This window comes from Panthera pardus, unplaced genomic scaffold (genome assembly GCF_024362965.1).
Source record: "Panthera pardus isolate Hobbes unplaced genomic scaffold, ASM2436296v1 HiC_scaffold_10, whole genome shotgun sequence".
In the NCBI taxonomy this organism is placed as follows: domain Eukaryota; kingdom Metazoa; phylum Chordata; class Mammalia; order Carnivora; family Felidae; genus Panthera; species Panthera pardus.
In genome coordinates, this window is record NW_026526655.1 from 44,434,514 (window position 1) to 44,453,234 (window position 18,721).

Genomic DNA, 18,721 nt, shown 5'->3' on the forward strand with positions numbered 1-18,721 from the left:
TTTAAGGAGCTCTTAAATACCAAAAAGTACTGGCAAATATTTGCATATATGCTACTTTCAGTCATTTTTAATAAGGAATTTTTAATAAGGGAATTAAAAAAAAGATGGCTAAGAAAAGAGTTACTGCAAGTGATTTTGTTAGGTGTAAACTTGTTCTTCGTAGGATTAAAGGTTATGGCATCACTTTAAATATCTTGAATATTATATCATTGACTAATGGAATAGACTATGACTTAAATGATAATGAATTGTCACATAATATTGGATTATGCATATTTTTTCTTTGCTTATCATTTGGAAAGAAAGTATTCTTTTGGTTTTTACTATTTCAGAGATGATCAAAAATAGGAAACTTTAGGTAGTATTTATTGAGTACTACTTATATATAGAAAATTATGCTGTCAAATACTTTGACTTGTATGGCAGTAAGATGTGAAAATTTTGAAAAAAACCTCAAGTTAGCACAATTTAATAGCAAGTCTTTTGTGATTTTGATTGCATTGGATAGTACTTAGTTTAGTAATATTTTTAGTATAGATTCAAATTCCGGAGAGAGATGGCCATCTGATCTCAAAGAGTTACATTCTTTTTTTTCATTTGAGTCGATATATCTTTCCATTATTTTATTACAGGACTCTTCCCTGATGTGGGTGGAGGTTATTTCTTGCCACGACTTCAAGGAAAACTTGGTTACTTCCTTGCATTAACAGGATTCAGACTGAAAGGAAGAGATGTGTATACAGCAGGAATTGCGACACATTTTGTGGATTCTGAAAAGGTAATTGCTTGGATGATTGCATTTTGTGTTGTTAGAATAATTCCTATTGTACATGGAGGCATTATGAGTGGTTGAGATCACAGGCTTTTGGTTAGACATGGGTCTGAATCCAGGATCTGCCGCTTAAAGCTGTGTGACCTTTGAGACAGTATTTAAGCTCTCTAATCATGTTTCCTTATGTGCAAAATGGAGAGAATTATATCTGGATTCAGGGCTGTTTTGCCTGACACCGTCAGTGCCTAATTTTTAATGAATACTTACACTTTGATAAAAAATAACCCACACCTTCTTTAAGAAAACCTAATATATAAAGATTTAAATTTATATATAAAAAGATAGGCTTTTATAAAAACATTTTTGAAAGGTCTTCTCAATTGTGAGTTTCCTTACCAGTGCATTTAAGGGTTCCATTTGTAAAATAGTCTTAAAAACTTTTCTAAAAGGTATCTGTTGCAAGGGACACATGTTGCTTATCTGTCTCTTCTTTTTAACAATGTGGCCAATTTTCTTAGCACAGTATAGCATAGTGGCAAAGAACTGCAGACAGACAGCTTGAGTTTAAATCTTAGGTTGAATTTAGCTTCTTTATCACCCAGTTTTCTCATTTCCAAATGGGGATGGCAGTTTCTACCATAGTAGTTGAATCTCTTTGTGGTAAATGTAAGAGAAAATCCAATTCAATGTGGTTTTGCCTCAGAATTCCCAGTAAGAGATTTGGGATTTATTCTGCTTCAACTGGCTTAGCTCACTCTCATTGAACTGGCTTATATCACCCTTGAACCCGAAAGTGGGTTAGCCTGTATCAACTAGCCCACCTTGCTAATGTGCTCCATTAATGTGTTCCATTTCTGGAACTATGGGGTGAACTTAGCTTTCCAGGATGCACATAGGTCTCTAAATGAATATCTGATCTTGAAGGAGATGTTTTGGGATAGGAGAAGGAATATTATAAAAAAGTACAAAGTACAGGGGCATCTGGGTGGCTCAGTCGGTTGAGTGTCCAACTTTGGCTCAGGTCATGATCTCGCGGTCCGTGAGTTTGAGCCCTGCGTCGGGCTCTGTGCTGACAGCTCAGAGCCTGGAGTGTGCTTCTGATTCTGTGTCTCCCTCTCTCTCTGCCCCTAACCCACTCGCATTCTGTCTCTGTCTCTCTCAAAAATAAATAAACATTAAGAAAAAAAAATATAAAGCACACAAAGTTGAAAATTGTTTCCTGTACACTGTTAGGAGGGCCTTCTATCACATTTGCTTGAAGTTTCAGATCTTTCTCCATGTTATGGGCATCCACAGTCACATTGAGTAGGGGGCAGTCCCATTCTTCTCTTTAGGTGTAACAGGAAGCAAACATAGGAGTCCATTATCTCTTCTGGAGGGACAATCTTGAATAGAGCGGAATTTAGTTAAGGATGGGAGACAGTGCTAATGCACAACCTATTCCCTTCTCTGTCATACAGAGAAAGTACTCAGTGGATTGAAAGGAGGAAAAACTTACTTATAAGAAGGGACTGGAAGTTTTCCCACAGAGGTTGCAGTTCAGCTAAGCCTTAAGATGAGTTTTGTCAGGAAAGGCATTCTGGATAGAGAAAATATGTAATGAGCAAGCTCATGGGCAGGAAAGCATTTGGTATGTTTTAGAAACAATAAAAAGTCCCATTTGTTGAGCTTAGAACAGGTATGTGAGGGATATAGATGGAGAGTTAAGTGTGGCTGTATGGTATAGCTGTGCATTGACTATAGTAGCCATTAGTCACATGTGGCAATTTTAGTTAAAATTTGTAATTCAGATCTTTGGTTGCAATACTACATTTCAAGTGTCTAATAGCCAGAGAGAAACAAAGATGAATGTCTCTCTTTCTCCTCTTTATTTTCTTCCATCTTTATCCAATTCCTTGCAAGGTATGTGCTGTGTGGGAATGTGTGTGCATTCAACTTCAGAGAAAATTTCCTTCACGGATTCAGCTGAAGAGAGCACATCATAATTTTAAGACAAGTATTTTTAAAAAGAATATAAGGTTTCTAAAAAAAAAAAAAAAAAGTCTGTTTCTTTTGGGTTTCAAGTGTTTTCTTTTTTTTTTTTTCCTCTTTTAGTTGGGCATGTTAGAAGAAGATTTGATAGCCCTAAAATCACCTTCAAAAGAAAATATTGCAGATGTCTTAGAAGCTTACCATACAAAGGTAATCTTTCAGTATTCTAACTTCAGATTTTAATTCATGGGGAAGAGGGAGTGATTGAACAATTAGCAGTTGGTGGATATAAATATGCTGAGAATAATTTTCTTTAAAGCTTGATGGAAGGATCACTGCTTCACAATTGTTAGGATAGTCATCTGAGAAGACGACTTCTTTGCTGCACTTATCTTCTCATTGCTGGTGAATATCAGTGCCTAACCTTGTGATTGGCCCTTGCAAGGGCTTTTTACAATGCACTGTGACATGTCTGTAATGGATGGTTCAGTGTTGACCCTGTTGAGCTGCTGAAGTGAAACTCTGGTACATATCTAAATATAATAATAAAATATATCGCAGTGTCACTTGTAATTCTTATGTTATTTAACTTTCTTTTAAGAGCCAAAACTCTCTAAAAATGTTATATGACTTTTTATTAAACTTGATGGGTTGAATACATGCTCCCTTCTAAAACTCCACTTAATTGTAATGAAGGAATAAAAAAGGTGCAAATCCACAAAGAACAGAAAAGGAGAAAGTGGGAGGCATGAGATGTCAATATTTTGGAAGGCTGAAAACAGAAGGATGAGGGCAGCTACTTTAAATTTATTTATTTTTTATTTATTTATTTATTTATTTATTTATTTATTTATTTATTTATTATTTAACACTTATTTATTTTTGAGACAGAGAACGTGGACGGGGGAGGGGCAGAGAGAGAGGGAGACACAGAATCTGAAACAGGCTCCAGGCTCTGAGCTGTCAGGACAGAGCCCGATGCGGGGCTCGAACTCATGAACCTCAAGATCATGACCTGAGCCGAAGTCGGACGCTTAACTGACTGAGCCACCCAGGCACCCCTAGGGGGCAGCTACTTTAGATTTGAGAACACTGAAGTCTTATCTTTCAGTGGGGGAAGGCAGTAAGAAGCAAGCCAGTTCTTGCTCTGTATGCTCTGTAAGGTACCAGGGTCCTCTGAAGACCGGGGTGTGGAGATGGACAGAAAAAACAAGAGGATCCCTTCAAATTTTTATAAGGAGCAGTTAGGCCTCCAGAAGTCTTCCTCCTGTAGCAGCAACTAACCTTTCATAGCCTGACTGAAGATTGGAAATTTACTCCTTAGATCAAATCAAACAGACCTTGCTGACTGAGGGAAAGGAGCAGGTTCTTCCAAAAAAAAAAAAAAAAAAGAGGCATAACATAGTGAATAGGAATACCCCTAGCCTATTCTTCTAGTTAGCTTCCAAACTATTAAATATCCTCTATCTTAGTTTGGGCAGCTATAATAAAAACACCATTAAGTTTGATGGCTTAAACAATAGAAACTTATTTCTCACAGTTCTGGAGGCTGGAAATTCCAAAGATTTGGTGTCAGTTAAATTCTTGGTGAGGACCCTCTTCCTGGTTTGCAGATGACCTCCTTCTTGCTGTGTCCTTACACAGCAAAGTGAACTCTCTCAGGTCTCTTCTTATAAGGATGCTAATCCCATCATGAGGGCTCTACCCTCTTGACCTAATTATCTCCCAAAGGCACCATCTCCAAATACCATCACTTTGGGGATTAAAGTTTCAGCATGAATTTTGGGGTGACACAAACATTCGGTCAATGGCACCATCCCACTTCCAAGCAGTACATTTGAAGAAAAAGAAAAAAACCTATAGATGTTGCCACTTGAGGACTGTCCCCACCCCCCCCCCCCCCCCCCCCGCCTCCGCAAAACATCCAGGTCTTTGCCTGATATCTGTAATGCTTCAGACAATTGATAATCCTATAACTACGATTGACTTTACACATAAAGCTACTTAATTGTAATACTTCACACTAAAATTTTTTATGCTAAGTGTAAAAACAAAGAAGGCACTTGAAACAAGCAGACAATGCAGGGAGGAGAAAGAGAAAGAGGGAGGAAGGAAAGGAAGAAAAACTATAACTGTTAAAACTTTTATGGTTCTGATAAGAGGAAAATATTTCATCTGTGAAATAAGAACAGAAGTTATAAAGTAAAAGTATTCAGGGACGTCTGGGTGTCTCAGTTGGTTGAGCAGGTCATTATCTTGTGGTTGAGAGTTCGAGCCCCGCATTAGGCTCTGTGCTGACAGCTCAGAGCCTGGGGCCTGCTTCAGATTCTGTGTCTCCCACTCTCTGCCACTCCCCCACTCATGCTCTGTCTTTCTCTCTGTCTCTCAAAAATAAAAATTAAAAATTAAAGTAATAAAATAAAGTAGTCAAAGAATAAAAGAGAAGTGTGATTAACAAAAGGGAAAAACTCCACAACAGATTAGATTAAAATTGAAGGTTGAAGAAAATTGTAACAAGACAGAAAGGTTAATAACATGGAAAATGAAGAGAAAGGAAGATTAGAGGTATTATTCCAGGAGGTCTAATATCTTATTATTAGGAATTCATAACAGAGAAGTGAGAGGGGAGGAAATCTTTAGAAAAATAGTATAAGAATTTTATCCAGAACTCAAGAACATGAATATGGATTCACAGAGCCCCTGAATGTTCAGTGCTATGACTGTGAACACAGAGCACATGAGGATTTCACCAGATTTTTGTCAAAGCATTTGACATCTCTCATGTTGGGTAAATATAGCATGAATTATAGTGTGTGGGAGTTGAAGGGCCTTATCAAACAGTTCTGTTAAATTTGAGGGTATTAGTCTATAAATAAAGTCATGTTGGCCTTTTTCAGTTTTTTAGAATTTTTCCCAGTGAATTGGATGAGACTGTTGACAGCATTTTGATCAACTTGACTTGAAACTAAGAAAAAAAATTAGGTGAAAGAATATGGATTAAAAAATCACTCCCTGTGTTTTCCTTTACTCTCCCACTACTACCACATTCATAACACTTTTGACACCAAATGTGTGTGCACACATCAAGCAATTCTCTGCAACACCAGATGGATGTCCAGTAGTTAGTTTTAATCCTAATGCTGTCTACCTGGAGTTAGCATCAGATACCACACCCTAATGTCTCAGTCCCACAAAACTGACCCCATTTCAGATGCCAGTCACAAGTCCCAACTTGTCACTTCTGACTGGTTGGCCATAAATTGGGGTTCTCATGACCCCTTCCTTGGGTTTGATAATTTGCCAGAATTTCTCATAGAACTCAGGGAAACAGTGTTTTTGGTTTATTATAAAGGACACAGTAAAAGATACGAATGAATAGTCCAGTAAATGGTACACAGGGCAAGGTCTAGAAGGGTCTCAAGCCCAGGAGCTTCTGTCCCAGTGAGGTTGGGGTGTACCACTCTGCCTGCTTGGAGATGTGTTCACTAACCTGGAAGCTCTCCATCCTATTGGATTTTTTGGAGGCTTTATTACGTAGTCACTGTTGATTAAACTATTGGCCATTGGTGACTGAACTCAGTCCACAACCTCTCCCCTCACTGGAGATGGAGGGAAGTGGGGAAGTGGTAGTAGTGTGGGGGAGGGACTTTCAGTCTCACCCTCTAATCACTGGTTGGTTTCCCTGGAAGTCAGCTCCTTTCTTTTCCAAAAGTCCCCTCATTAACTTGAACTCTAGTATGGTCAGAAGGGGCTTGTTATGAATAACAAAAGACCCATTTCACCTTTATTTTAGGAACCCAGGACAAAAGACCAAATACTACAAAACGATGCCCTGTTTAGAGAAATTCGAAGGTTTGGGGGAGCTAAGAGGCAGCAACAAAGAACAAATGTATGGGCAAAGACTAAATATGTATTTTTTATATTTTTTTAAGATTTTATTTTTAAGATCTCTACCTCCAAGTTAGGGCTCAAACCCACAACTCCAAAATCAAGAGTCACATGCTCTACTGACTGAGCCAGCTGGTTGCCCTTGTACTTCTTATTTTAAATCACAGGATAACAATAGAGATAAGTGAAAATTTTGAATTTCCATCCAAAGTACCAAATTTATAAAGTGTAGCACGGGAGAAATGTAGCCTACAATGGGACTGGTTTAAAAAAAAATAACAGCATAATAGAACTGCCTGAAAACTAACTCAGGCTTAGTCTTATTAGTAAAAGTGTTGTACCCAGAACAAACAAGGATATGTGGAGCCCTGCTATACTTTGCTATGACCCAGTCATACCTGTAGCTAATGTAGAAGGACTGGACCTGGTTTGTGAGGGAACACGAAACTGTTCTGTGTGAGAAGAGAGGTGGAAGTAGGATTAACTAGCACTATAAACAGGAAAGGACTAGTTTGGTCCAGAATAAAAAAAAAAAATCCTAATTGTTCAATCATTTGTGAGTTCCTTCCTGAGGTACTGTTTTCTGTCCCTGGAGGTCAGCGCTACAGAGATAACAGTCATGTTGTAGGAATTTCCATACCAAATGGAAATTTGGACAGGATGATTTCTCAGGTCCCTTAAAATGCTTAATTCATTGACATATTTTAATGATGATGTAGCATATATAATGAATTCTACATAAAAATACAAGAACATATTTTGCCTTTCACACTTTTAAGGCCTGCTCTGGAAAAATACAGTCTGGATTTTTAGTTATTTATGAGCTTGTTGGATATAATTTGACTGAAAGTGATAATCTGACTCAAAGTGTATTATTAAATTTGATGACATTTTAAAGGATTTTTAGAAGATTTGGGTTACTTCAAGTTAATTATGAGATTTTTTTCCCCAAACAGTCCAAGATTGATCAAGACAAATCTTTTATACTTGAGGAACACATGGACAAAATAAACAGGTACTTAAAGAGAGGTCTTAGTATATTTGTTCTTTTGGAAGGACTGTATTAAATTGAATTTGCTAACATTATTACATTGTGTTTGGAAATGCACTGAATTCTGAGATTAGATAGCATAGTGCTTTTATTTTCACTTTTTAAAGTAGCTTCTTGCTTACTCTTTCAGAGGGATTAAATCCATATACTTTATCATGCTGATTCATTTTAGTGCAAAATATCTTTTTTTTAATGGGAAAGAGGCTAGAAAATAACAATTGAATTATCTTTTATTTTTGTAAAGTTATTTTTTACAGAGTTCTTATGAAGCTGATCAGCCAAGAATTTTTTTGTGCAGTGATTTGAGAGATTGACAGACTGGCTTAAGGAACATAAGAGGAGGAAAATTACTGGAAAATAAGACATCTACCTCTAATTTTAGAAGCATCAGTTTTTCACAGTTACAATATTTATTTACATATAATAGACGCAAGAAAGCAAAAAAAAGAAAAATTTGGCTTTGTGTTGAATTAATGAAAGCAGACTGCAAACACCCAGAGAAGCAGTGTGTTATTTCATCATCCTGTAAAGTATCTTGGAAATTTTTTCATTATTGAAATGCAGTTTGGGGAAAGCCTGTGTTTATATTCATTGCTATTTTGGAAAGAAGAAATTGCTTGCAGATTGGTGAAATCATGTGTTTCCTTTTTTATAGTTGCTTCTCAGCCAATACTGTGGAACAGATTATTGAAAATTTACAGCAAGATGGTTCATCTTTTGCCTTAGAACAGTTGAAGGTAATGTATGGATCATTTCTGCTCTGAGTGTGGTGGATTTTGTGATAGGGAAACCTCCTTGAAAGGCATCAGAGCTCCATGGTGGTGACACTGCACAGTTTTTTGTTTTGTTTTTTTCCTGAGCTCATTTGAGCCTCAGAAAGCAATTTCACAAAACCTTTATCTATACCCAAGTGTCTTGTCTACCTGCTGGATGTTTATAGCAAAGCTGGGCTGTTTTTAGGTCCTGTGACTGTAACAGAGACTTCAGTAAGCATGCTTCATCTCCCTGTAGTCCTCCTTGTCCTGGGGAGAAACATTTAAGGACATTTTTATTAGAAAGGCTGGGTCATTGGAGAATAGTCTTCTTATAATATATTGCAATTTGTGCCTTTAATCTATATATTCTATTTAATATGCAGCAGATCAATATATGGTCTTTCTAAGCAACAGTGATAAAAATAAAAAAAAATGATCCTTTTCAAACTAATAAGAGGCCCCATCCATAGCCATAGCTGAATTTTAAGCAGTGTTCGTCAGTGTTAGGCACACTTTGATCTTTCTACAAGGTGACTCAACAGGTAACAGCAGAAGAAAAGCTGTTTTTGTATAAAGGAGTACACACTGGATACTGATGTGCTTGGAACTACAATATAATTATGAAACTTGGAATATTTCAGACTTCTACATAAAGGAAAGAAAAAAAGTGTTTCCTCGTACTTTCTTTTTCTTTTTTCTAATTCAAATCTTAGTTAATATACAGTGCAATATTGGTTTCAGGAATAGAATTCAGTAATTCATTACTTACTTGTAACACCCAGTGCTCATCACAAGTGCTGTCCTTAGTACCCATCACCCATCTAGCCCATCTCCCACCCACCTCCCTCCATCAACTCTGTTTGTTCTCTGTCGTTAAGAGTCTCTTATGATTTGATTCCCTCTTTTCTCCTCCCTGTCTTCCCATATATTCATCTGTTTTGTTTCTTAAATTCCACATATGAATGAAATTATGGTATTTGACTTACTTTGCTGATTGACTTAGTTTGCTTAGTATAATACATTCTAGCTCCATTCATGTCGTTACAAATGGCAAGATCTCATTCTTTTTGATGCCTGATACTCCTGTGTGTGTGTGTGTGTGTGTGTGTGTGTGTGTGTGTGTGTGTGTGTACACCACATCTTTTTTATCCACTCATCAGTTGATGGACATGTGGGCTCTCTCCATAGTTTGGCTATTGTTGATAATGCTGCTATAAACATCAGGGTGCATGTACCCCTTTCAATCTGTATTTTTGTATCCTTCAGGTAAATACCTAGTGCAGTTGCTGGATCATAGGGTAATTCTATTTTTAACTATTTGAGGAACCTCCATACTGTTCTCCAGAGTGGCTGCACCAGTTTGTGTTCCCATCAACAGTGCAAGAGGGTTCCTCTTTCACTGCATCCTCACTAACACCTATTGTCTCTTGTGTTAATTTTAGCCACTCTGACAGGTGCCAGGTGGTATCTCATTGTGGTTTTGATTTGTATTTCCCTGATAATGAGTGATGTTCAGCATCTTTTCATGTGTCTGTTGGCCATCTGGATATCTTCTTTGGAAAAATGTCTATTCATGACATCTGCCCATTTCTTTACTGGTTGGTTGTTTTTTGGGTGTTGAATTTGATAAGTTCTTTATAGATTTTGGATACTAACCCTTTATCATATATGTCATTTACAAATATCTTTTCCCATTGTGTAGGCTGTCTTTGAGTTTTGTTGATTGTCTCCTTCTCTGTGCAGAGAAGATCTTGATGAGGTCCCAGTAGTTCATGTTTGCTTTTGTTTCCCTTGCCTTTGGCAACATGTGCACTAAAAAGTTGCTCTAGCAGAGGTTAAAGAGGTTGCTACCTGTGTTCTACTGTAGGATTTTGATGGTTTCCTGTCTCACATTTAGCTCTTTCATACATTTTGAATGTGTCTGGTGTAAGAAAGTGTTCCAATTTTTCTGCATGTTGCCATCCAGTTTTCCCAACACCATTTGTTGAAGAGACCCTGTTTCCATTGGATAGTCTTTCCTGCTTTGTCAAAGATTTGTTGACCATATAGTTGTGGGTCAATTTCTGGGTTGTCTATTCTGTTCCATTGATCTATATGTCTGTTTTTGTGCCAATACCATACTGTCTTGATGACCTCAGCTTTGTAATATAGCTTGAAATCCAGACTTGTGATTCCTCCAGTTTTGTTTTTCTTTTTCAGGATTGCTTTGGCTATTTGGGGTCTGTTGTGGTTCTGTACAAATTTTAGGATTGTTTTAGCTCTGCGAAGAATGCTGGTGATATTTTGATAGGGATTCCATTAAGTGTGTAGATTGCTTTGGGCAGTATAGACATTTCAACAATGTTTGTTCTTCCAATCCATGAGCAAGGAATGTTTTTCCATTTCGTTGTGTCCTCTTCAACTTCTTTCATGTCTTCTGTAGTTTTCAGAATACAGATCTTTTACCTCTTTAATTAGGTTTATTCCTAGATATCTTATTGTTTTTGGTGCAATTATAAATGGAATCAATTCCTTGATATCTTTTTCTGCTGCTTCATTATTGTTCGAAATGCACCAGATTTCCGAACGTTGTTTTTATATCCTGCGGCTTTGCTGAATTCATGCATTAGTTGTAGCAATTCTTTGGTGGAGTCTTTTGGGTTTTCCACATAGAGTATCGTGTCGTCTGCAAATACTGAAAGTTTGACTTTTTCCTTGCCAATTTGTATGCCCTTTATTTCTTTTTGTTGCCTGACTGCTAAGGCTAAGACTTCCAGTCTTAAATAGTAGTGGTGAGAGTGGGCATCTTTATTTTGTTCCTAACCATAAGGGAAATGCTTTGTTCCTAACCATAAGGGAAATGCTCTCAGTCTTTCCCTGTTAAGGAAGATATTAGCTGTGTGTCTTTCATATATGGTCTTGATGATGTTGAGGTATTTTCCATCTGTCCCTACTTTGTTGAGGGTTTTTGTCAAGAATGGATGCTGTATTTTTCAGATGCTTTTTCTCCATCTATTGACAGGATCATATGGTTCTTATCTATTCTTTTATTAATGTGGTGTATAGCATTGACTGATTTGTGAATATGGAACCAGCCCTGCAGCCCAGGAATAAATGCTACTTGATCATGGTGAATAATTCTTTTAATGTACTGTTGAATTCACTTTGCTGGTATCTTGTTGAGAATTTTTGCACCCAGGTTCATCAGGGATATTGGCCTATAATTCTTTTTAGTGGGGTCTTTGGTTTTGGAATCAAGGTAATGCTGGCTTCATAGAATGAGTTTGGAAGCTTTCCTTCCATTTCTATTTTTTTGGAACAGTTTGAGAATAGGTATTAAATCTTCTTTAAATGTCTGGTAGAATTCCCCTGGGAAGCCATCTGGCCCAGGACTCTAGGAGGTTTTATATTTGTTGGGAGATTTTTGATTACTGATTGAATTTCTTTGCTGGTTACAGGTCTCTTCAGATTTTCTATTTCTTCTTTTTTCAGTTTTGGTACTTTGCAGGTTTCTAGGATTTTGTCCATTTCTTCCAGATTGCCCAGTTTGCTGGCATATAATTTTTCATAGTATTCTCTCAATTTGTATTTCTGTAATGTTTATTGTGATATCTCCTCTTTCCTTTGTGATTTTATCTATTTGGATCCTTTCTCTTTTTGATAAATCTGGCTAAAGGTTTATCAATTTTGTTTATTCTTTTAAAGAACCAGCTCTTGGTTTTGTTGATCTGTTCTACTGTTTTTGTTGTTGTTGCTGTTTCTAGATTGTTTACTTCTGCTATAATCTTTATTATTTCCCTTCTGCTGGCTTCAGGCTTTATTTGCTCCTTTTCTGGCTCCTTTAGGTGCCAGATCTTTGGGCACCTTTCTTGCTTGGGTGCAAGATTTGGGATCTTTCTTGCTTCTTGAGATAGGCCTCAATTGTAATATTTGTTCCTCTTAGCACTGCCTTTGCTACATCCCAAAGAGTTTGGACTGTCATATTTCCATTTCTGTTTGCTTCCATATATTTTTTTATTCTTTAATTTCCTGGTAACCCATTAGTTCTTTGGTAGGATACCCTTTAACCTCCATGTATTTGAGGGCTTTCCAAATTTTTTCTTGTGTTTAATTACAAGTCATTGCATTGTGATTTGAAAATATGCATGATATGATCTTGATCTTTTTATATTTGTTGAGGGCTGATTTGTGACCCAGTATGTAATCTATTCTGTAGAATGTTCCATGTGCACTTGAGAAGAATGTGTATTCTGCTGCTTTAGGATGAAATGTTCTGAATATGTTTGTTAAGCCCATTGGTGTAATGTGTCATTTAAAGCTATTGTTTACATTGGGCATCTGGGTGGCTCAGTCAGTTGGGCATCTGACGTTGGCCCAGGTTATGATCTCACAGTTCGGGAGTTTGAGCCCCTCATTGGGCTCTGTGCTGACAGCTCAGAGCCTGGATCCTGCTCCGGATTCTGCGTCTCCCTCTGTCTCTGCCCCTCCCCAGCTCGCGTGTGTGTGCTTGCTTTCTCTCTCTCTCTCTCAAAAATAAATAAGCATTAAAAAAAAAATTGTAATGAAAAAAAAAAAAAAAACACCAAAGCCATTGTTTTCTTGTTGATGATCTTCCTTGTTTAGGTGATCTGCCCATTGTTGTAAGTGGGATGTTAAAGTCCCCTGCTATTACTGTGTTATTATCAATGAGTTTGTTTGTTATTAATTATGTATTTGAGTGCTTTCAAATTGCGGGTATAGTTACAATTGTTAGCTGCTCTTGATGGATAGACCCCTTAATTATGATATAATGCCCTTCTTCATTCATCTCTTGTTACAATCTTTGTTTTAAAATGTAGTTTGTCTAATTATGGCTATGCTGGCTTTCCTTTGATGTCCATTAGCATGATAGATGATTTTCCATCCCCTCACTTTCAATCTGCAGGTGTCTTTAGGTGTAAAATAAGTCTCTTGTAAGCTGCATATAGATGGATCTTGGTTTTTTATTCATTCTGAAACCTTAGGTCTTTTGATTAGGGCATTTAGTCCATTAACATTCAGAGTGATTATTGAAAGATATGAATTTAGTGCCATTGTGTTACCTGTGGAGTTGGTGTTTCTGGTGATTCTCTGGTCCTTTCTAGTCTTTGATGCTTTGCTGTTGTTTTGTTTTGTTTTGTTTTGTTTTGTTTTGTTTTGTTTTTTGGAGGTTGGGGGAGGTTTCTGTCTGTACCCAAAGAGTCCCCCTTAAAATTTCTTGCGGAGCTGGTTTAGCAGTCACAAACCCCTTTAGTTTTTGTCTGGGAACCTCTGTCTCTCCTTCTATTCTGAATGACAGCCTTGCTGGATAAAGCATTCTTGGCTGCATATTTTTCCCATTCAGTACATTGAATATTTTCTGCTACTCCCATCTGGCCTGCCACATTTCAGTGGATAGATCTGCTGCTAACCTTATGTGTTTACCATTGGAGGTTAAGGACGTTTTGTCCCTGGCTGCTTTCACAATTCTCTCTTTATCTTTGTATTTTGCAAGTTTCACTATGATATGTTGTGCTGTTGACCTATTTTTGTTGATCTTGAGGAGAATTCTCTGTGCCTTTTGGGCTTGAGTGCCTGTTTCCTTCCCCAGGTTAGGGAGATCCTCAGCTATAATTTGTTCAAATAAGCCTTCTACCCCTTTTTCCCAATCCTCTTCTTCTGAGACTCCTATGATACCTATATTGTTTCGCTTGATGGAATTGTAGAGTTCCCTAACTATCTAATAGTTTTGTTTCCTTCTTTTCAGCTTCATTATTTTACATAATTTTATCTTCTATATCACCTATTCTCTCCTCTGCTGCTTCATTCCTCATTGTGACTCTATCGTGTTGATTTTGCATCTCAGTTATCACATTTCTTATTTTAGCCTGACTAGTTTTTAGGTCTTTGATCTCTGCAGCAAGGGTTTTTCTGGTGTCTTCTATGCTTTTTCAAGCCCAGCTAGTAGTCTTAGGACTGATGTTCTAAATTCTTGTTCAGATAATATTGCTTATATCTGTTTTGAGCAAGTCCCTGGCTAGGATTTCTTCTTGACCTTTCTTTTGGGGAGAATTCCTCCATCTTGTCATTTTGGCTAAGTTTTTGTGTTTTGCATGTTTTGAAAGCTTGTTACGTTTCCTGCACGTGAGAGTAATGCTACTACATTAAAAGGGGGTCATACACTGTCCAGGGCCTGGCACTTCAGGAAGTGTGTCTGGTGTAAACTGTGTATACTGTACTGTTGCAGATTGGCTGTGCTTTCCCACTGGTCAGTCAGCTGCAGAGCTCCTCCTTGCTGGCGGGGGCAGGTGGGAGGGGGGGGGTTGGACCTTTAATTCAGTGTGCTTTAATTTGTTTGTTAAAATAAGCCTGGGGGAAAAAAAGGAAGAAAAAAAAGCCTGATAAAAAAAAGAGAGAGAGAGAGAAGGAAAAGGAATGAAAGAAAAAAAAAAACAAAACAAAAACAAAAACAGAGTCAAAAAATATAATACTGATTCCAAAGGAAAAGGATGGAAAAAAAAGAAAGGAAAAAAAATCCTGATTAAAAAAAAAAGAGAGAGAAAAGGAAATGTAAAAGACAAAAATGTATAAGCCTGATTCCAAAAGAAAAAAAGAAGAAAGGAAAAAAAAAGTAAGCCTGATTCTATTTCCACCAGAACTGCAGGTGATGCTTTGAAGCATTTGATTTTCAGTGCACTTGGTACACGGGGATGCTTACTGTGCTGGTCTTATGGAGGAGAGGTCTGCATGCTTTGGCTCAGAGTCAGTCTTGCCCCAGTAAATAAGCAGTTGCCAGGCACAGGGGGCAGTGGGGTTTGGTGTAAGCTGGTCCCACCTGCACTGGGGACCATTGTGTTGCTCTTTGAAGTACCACCATGTTGGTGTTGGGGGGGGGGGGCGGGAAATGGTGCCACCCTACTGTCTTTTCTCCCCCTCCCCCCGCTATTCAGGAAACCTTCACAGAATAGTGAGGGCAGTCACCTGGCCCTGAGCAACAGCTTTCCTGCATTTTTTTTCTTTGGTGCACAGCTGGGATCTAAAATGAGAAATCTTAAGGGATTTGACACAGCGTGGACCACCCCCCCCCCACCCCAGAGTAGAGCCTCTCCATGCTGTGTCTGACATCCTTTGTCCCAGAAAAATAGTTCCACACCTGTGCGGTGCGTGGGGGTCTGGGGTGTAGCACCACTAAAAGCAGTAACAAGGTTATATGCTTTCTGTGTGTACCTCTGTCCCCTACCAATGAAAGGCCTTTTGCTGGCACCTTCCGGAAGTACTCCAGGAAGGGGAATGTTCTTTCCCAATGGACCTTGGGGATCCCTACACCTTGCTTGCACTCTGGGTCCAGCTCCCTCTTCCCCAGGAGCACACACCACAGCTCTGCTCCAGAGAAAATCACGCACTTAAAAATCTCAGAGTTTGAGCTCCACATGGTGTTTGCAAAAACAAACAAACAAACAAAAAACAAAAAACTGTGACACTCAGTACCTCTTGCTCCTCTAGTCCATGGTCCAGAGAGGTTTTCCTCTTGTGTGGACCCAGTGCTGCAGTCTCTCAACCCCTCTATCATTCTCTCCCTTTTGTCTCTCCATGGAAAGGGTTCCTTCTCCTCCTCAGCACCAGTTTTTCTGTCCTGCAGTTCACTTCCACACACCATGCACCTGCCACACTGTCTCCCTCCAACCACAGAGATCCTTCTGCCACTCCGCAGTTTAATTTCCTGGGTGTTCCAAGTGATCTGACTTCGGTACAGCTGTGTTTGAGTGACCAGGAAAGCCCAGGGTCCCCCTACTTTTTCTCCTCCATCTTAACTCTTCCCCCCGCTTAGACTTTATTTTTTTTAATTGTTTTTCGATGTTTATTAATTTTTGAGAGACAGAGAGTGTGAGTTGGGGAGGGGCAAAGAGACAGGGAAACACAGAATCTGAAGCAGGCTCCAGGCTTCGAGCTGTCAACACAGAGTCTGACACAGGGCTCCAGCCCACAAACCATGAGATCGTGACCCGAGCCGAAGTCAGATGCTTAACTGACCGAGCCACCCAGGCACCCCTCCTTAAACTATAAAGAAAAGGTGTTTTAGCTCTTCCTTATCTGATAGTATTTTTCATATAATTTTAGTGTTTCAGTTGTCAGAAAACTTACAAAAATTTAAAGTTTTACTTGTGAAGATGGAAATATTTCTGCATTGTTACTATACTCTTAAGGTGGAAATCTTAAGTTAGTCTAGGGTCTTATTTAGTAATTACAAGTCTGTTAGTGTTCAAGGATAGGCATAAATTAGAGTAGGTAGATCAGCCTAATTCAAAAAATTAATATCACCATTAACTTTTAGGAATGTTTGCATAAATGTGGATAATCATTTTATATATCAAGGATTCTGACTTTAAGCTGGTTCTCTTCTTTGCAGAGCAATTTAGAAACTAGTATTCCTGTTTTTGTTTTTTCCCCCAGCAATGGGGCCCAATTAAGTATGCCCTTAGCAATTTCATTTGAAAATAGTCATGTAGCACCTTACCTTATAAGTTAAATGATGTCACTTTAAAGTAGTACAGATATGCAACTAGTCATATCATTTGAAAACCACCAGCCTAAGCCAAAATCAAGGCATAGAACTCAAATATTCTTTCAGTTTTCCTTCTGTACCTCTGGCAGTATGGTGATTATGTATTCAAAAAGGCAAGCCAGCCATGACAGCTGGGACCACCATAAGCACTCCCATTGGGAGGATAGGTTTTCATTTTTTTTCAGTTGACCTATAGCTCTGGTGAATGAATGTGGCTCCACAATACTAGTATCTGCTGGGAATATCATGGTGTGAGGATCAAAAAATCCCCACTGAGGCTTCCCTGTTAGAGCTTAGATACAGGGTTCCTTTTAATTATCTCAACCAGAAGCATACATCAAGAAAAAACCCTGAAGATAGTTTTCAGTGCTTCCATGAAAGATTTGCAGGTCAAAATTTGAACAAAATTTTTAAAAGATTCTAATACTTGTGACAAGCTTACTTGTCAGTAAGCTTCTAGGATTGCTCCTAATCCCTGTGGGCTCTTCAGGGATTCCTGTCTTCCTTCTGTAGGTCTATTTAAGTTCCAAGTTGCAACCACCTATTCTGTGTATGTGTTCCTTTCCATGATTGCTCACGGGGAAGAACAAAATCTTTTCAATATACTTGGCTAATCATTAAATAAAAACATAAGCTTTTTTATCCTTTGTTTAGATTTTTAAAGTTTTTACTGCTAATCACTTTAGGATAACATGGATTTTAAAAAAAAGAATATGAGTAACTTGTAAATTCTTTACAACTGATGCAATTTTCATAGTACCTTATTTTATGGCTTCTCACTTCCTTTCTTAGATTTCCCTTCAATGTTCCAAATGTTCCAATACACTTTTTTTTTTTTTTTTTTAATGCTTATGGTTGGAATTCCTCCAATCTCCTTTAATCCCCCTTTGGGTGTAGGTTGTTCATCGTGCCAAACAACCCATGTAAGCTGTTTGGGCTATTTAAACGTTAGGGAAACCTTAACCAAAGTCTCCAGTTGACATGGTGTGTGTGTGTGTGTGTGTGTGTGTGTGTGTGTGTGTGTGTGTGTGTGTTTTAATTGCGGTAAAATACATACAGCATAAAATTTACCATCTTAACTATTTTTAAGTATATACCTCACTTTTGTTAGGTATATTCACTTGTTGTACAACCAATCTCCAGAACATTTTCATCTTATAAAACTGAATGAAACTTCATACCCATTAAATAATAACTCCCTATTTCCTCCTCCCTCCAGTCTCTGGCAACCACTATTCTGCTCTCTGCTGCTATAAATTTGACTATTCTGGATGCCTCACACAAGTGGAATCATACAGCAGTTGTCCTATTGTGACTGGCTTATTTCACTTAGCATAATGTTTCAAAGTTCATACATGTTGTAGCATGTGCCAGAATTTCATTCCTTTTTAAGGCTGAATAATAATATTCCATTGTATGTATATAATACATTTTCTTCATCCTGTTGATGGACATTTAATTTGGATTGCTTCTACCTTTTGGCTCTTGTGAACATGCTGCTATAAACATGGATGTACAAATACCTTTTCAAGACCCTTTTAATTCTTTTGGATGTATACCCAGAGTGGAATTGCTGCATTATATGGTAATTCTGTTTTTAACTGTTGAGGAACCTCCATACTGTTTTCCATAGCAGCTGCACCATTTTACATTACCACCCACCAATAGTGCATAAGGTTCCAATTTTTCTACTCTTGGCCAACTCATTATTTTCTGTCTTCTTGATGGTAACCATCCTAATGGCT

At 38.0% G+C, this 18,721-nt stretch overlaps 1 protein-coding gene across 1 annotated transcript in view; it reads left to right on the forward strand.

Annotated features, from left to right (window-relative positions):
* Positions 1-18,721, forward strand: part of HIBCH (3-hydroxyisobutyryl-CoA hydrolase) — a 114,868-nt gene that overhangs the window by 76,164 nt on the left and 19,983 nt on the right. Inside the window, 4 exon segments of the mRNA XM_053906907.1 lie at positions 633-778; positions 2,867-2,953; positions 7,588-7,646; positions 8,338-8,419. Coding sequence (XP_053762882.1) covers positions 633-778; positions 2,867-2,953; positions 7,588-7,646; positions 8,338-8,419 — 374 coding nt within the window.